This window comes from Dipteris shenzhenensis, chromosome 31 (genome assembly GCF_047967505.1).
Source record: "Dipteris shenzhenensis isolate YYH24624 ecotype China chromosome 31, Dip_SZ_1.0, whole genome shotgun sequence".
In the NCBI taxonomy this organism is placed as follows: domain Eukaryota; kingdom Viridiplantae; phylum Streptophyta; class Polypodiopsida; order Gleicheniales; family Dipteridaceae; genus Dipteris; species Dipteris shenzhenensis.
Window position 1 is genome coordinate 22,249,004 of NC_141626.1, and position 2,442 is coordinate 22,251,445.

Sequence of the window (2,442 nt, forward strand, 5' to 3'; positions counted from 1 at the left end):
TATAATGTAACCTTATACACCATAAATTTTCGAATTGATATTTTAACATAACCCCTTAAGGAAAACTTCAAGAAGTTTTTTCAAAGGGTGATATAGAAATCTCTAATTTCGGAATTAGCTTCACCAAGATTCTACCAATATCTAAAAAGAGAATACCACAAACATTACTAAATACTACATAAGTCAAATGTGCCATAAGAAGCCGAAATAAATATCATCGCGTGCCCATATCCATTATCCCCCTTCAAGGAGATTTTTGAATGGCTTCAAACCAATGGAAGTATAAGATAAAAAACTAAATATCATTCTTCCAAACAACCTAATGGTAAGACCTCATGTTTTGCATGTGTATGCTACAGACATATATAGATGCATGTGTTTGTCTTCTATTTGTGTGCTTGTGTATCTATATTGTGCATCCATGGAAACGGGGTGAGTTCAAGGGAGATGCTAAGCCCCTTTGATTGGGTCTCTGGACTAGAGACCCTACAATGCATAAATGATGCATGTGTGCTTATGAGTACATGAAATTTAACTAATTTCTTTAAAGTTAGGCTCATGATGATATAATAACCAGTTATTTGATGCTTGTAAATGACAACATTTCCAGTTAAACATTTAAGTGGGCTTTTAGCTAGTCCATTTTTTACCAATGTAAATAACAACATTTCAGGTTGAACATCTAGATGGGCCTTTGGTGTTGAGATGCTAAACATGGTAGGGATGAAAATGACACTAGTATCTACATCAAAAGCTAACTTTCTTTTCCTTGGACTATCATTCTCGACTTCATCATGGCTTTACCATGCGCTCCCATAGCATAAAGTGCCTTAAGGTAGTCCAAGAACATAGTGGCTTCATACTTTGGGGGTTGATTTCCATCGAGAAATTCCGTTGCAGGGCCTATGATAGTCTGCAACGAGGGGCCCCAAGCTGTGGCAATGGAGGTGCGAGCCCTCGACCCATTCACCAAAGCTCGATGCTCCACACTCTTGTATCGTCCGTTGGTCAACACCTGTGCATCACCCATGATTTGTTACTAACAACGCAGAGATCAGAGCATAAATACGTTCACTTTCCTGCAGTTGAGTTGCAACGACACATGCAGAGCATCCGGCATATCTCACCTCCATTTGGTCCCCCATATTGATTACCAGTGCACCCTCGATGGGGTTGGCATCGACCCACTCCCCGTTGTGCTTTATCTGAAGCCCACACACATCATCCTGCTGCAGCAGAATCGTTATCCCAGTGGCATCTGAATGCGGTGCAAATCCGAGAGCCATATCTGGGTTTGCACAGGGAGGGTAATGATTCGCGACTAAAAGTTGCGTCGAGTTAGGATTCTCAAAGGCCTTGGCTACGAAATCGGGGCGGACACCTAGGCTTTCGGATATGGCAGACTGAAGTCGCAATGCCAATAAACGGACCTCCTCACAATACCCTGACATCACCTCCCTGCGCAAACAAGATCAAAACATATTTCTTAAATCATTGACTTTCAAGACTCACCTAAGGTTAAGCACATCTCCACAAGCACGCTATCGTTGAGCTCTGACGAAGACGAAGTAGCACCTGTAATCTGTGGGTTTATCGGGCCAGAGGTCAAGATACTTTTCTATGGGGTTCGCGTGATGCCTAAGAAACTCCCTCCAGGAAAGTACTGGATCCACTGCAGGGTTAAAACTTGTTCCATAACTGATGAACTGGCTGTTTATATCCGCAGTGCTGTATTTGAGTTTTTCCTCAATCGACTGCTTAAAGAACCGAAGAGCGACGTCCAGAGCCCCTTTCATCAGATCCGAAGAAACCCCGTGGTTCACAATCTGCGCACAAGATAATTGTCGCGATTAAAGACATGATCTGACCGAGAGAGCAATATAGATGCAATGTGGGAGCAGAAACTGACCTGGAAAAAACCCCACTCCTGGCACGCACGTCCGATTTCCTCAATTATCGTACCTCGCTCGTCGTCTCCTTCCAGACGAGCCAGATCTATGACCGGAACTTGAAGTTCGTTTTGGGCGCTGTCGCCAGGACCTCGTTTGGGTCGTAAGGATTCAGGCCAGATGTATTGATCTGGGATAGAAGATGGATTATTAGGCTCGACGGGAGCGTTCGTTGTCGCAAAATTCAAGCAAGCAAGCGCATAGTTTGAGAGTGGGGAAGCCATGGAGGAATCTGGATGAAGAAGCGCCCCAGAAGCTTTGACAGTGTTAAATGGGGCTCCAGGGAATGTCACATCACAGCTATCATAAAAAATCACCCAAAAAAAAAAATCAGAGACGAGCATGAACTGTAAAGGATCCTTCCAGCTTTGACCCGAAACGTGGTAGCGCTGAAGTTGCACAACGAGAGTAGTGATAGCGTCTTCGTACGAGGCTCTCTTCAAAGCATGCAAAGCATGCCATATCGACCCAATGTTGAACACATAACCATCTT

At 43.9% G+C, this 2,442-nt stretch overlaps 1 protein-coding gene across 1 annotated transcript; it reads right to left on the minus strand.

Moving 5' to 3' along the window:
• Window positions 1–380: 380 nt before the first annotated feature.
• On the minus strand, window positions 381–2,213 carry LOC147881203 (fe(II)/2-oxoglutarate-dependent dioxygenase 4-like). The gene is made up of 4 exons (XM_087370269.1): window positions 1,910–2,213; window positions 1,576–1,826; window positions 1,128–1,458; window positions 381–1,015 (listed from the first exon to the last, which is right to left on the minus strand). The coding sequence occupies exons 1-4, from the start codon at window positions 2,171–2,173 to the stop codon at window positions 755–757; spliced, it is 1,107 nt and encodes a 368-aa protein (XP_087226395.1). The 5' UTR covers window positions 2,174–2,213; the 3' UTR covers window positions 381–754.
• Window positions 2,214–2,442: the final 229 nt, after the last annotated feature.

Excerpts from the sequence above, each read along its gene's own strand:
- LOC147881203 (XM_087370269.1), bottom strand. The coding sequence starts at position 2,173 with ATGGCTTCCCCACTCTCAAACTATGCGCTTGCTTGCTTGAATTTTGCG. Across the intron at positions 1,827-1,909 it reads AGGAGTGGGGTTTTTTCCAG|ATTGTGAACCACGGGGTTTC; the intron begins GTCAGTTTCTGC and ends TCTTGTGCGCAG. Across the intron at positions 1,459-1,575 it reads GATAAACCCACAGATTACAG|GGAGGTGATGTCAGGGTATT; the intron begins GTGCTACTTCGT and ends TTGTTTGCGCAG.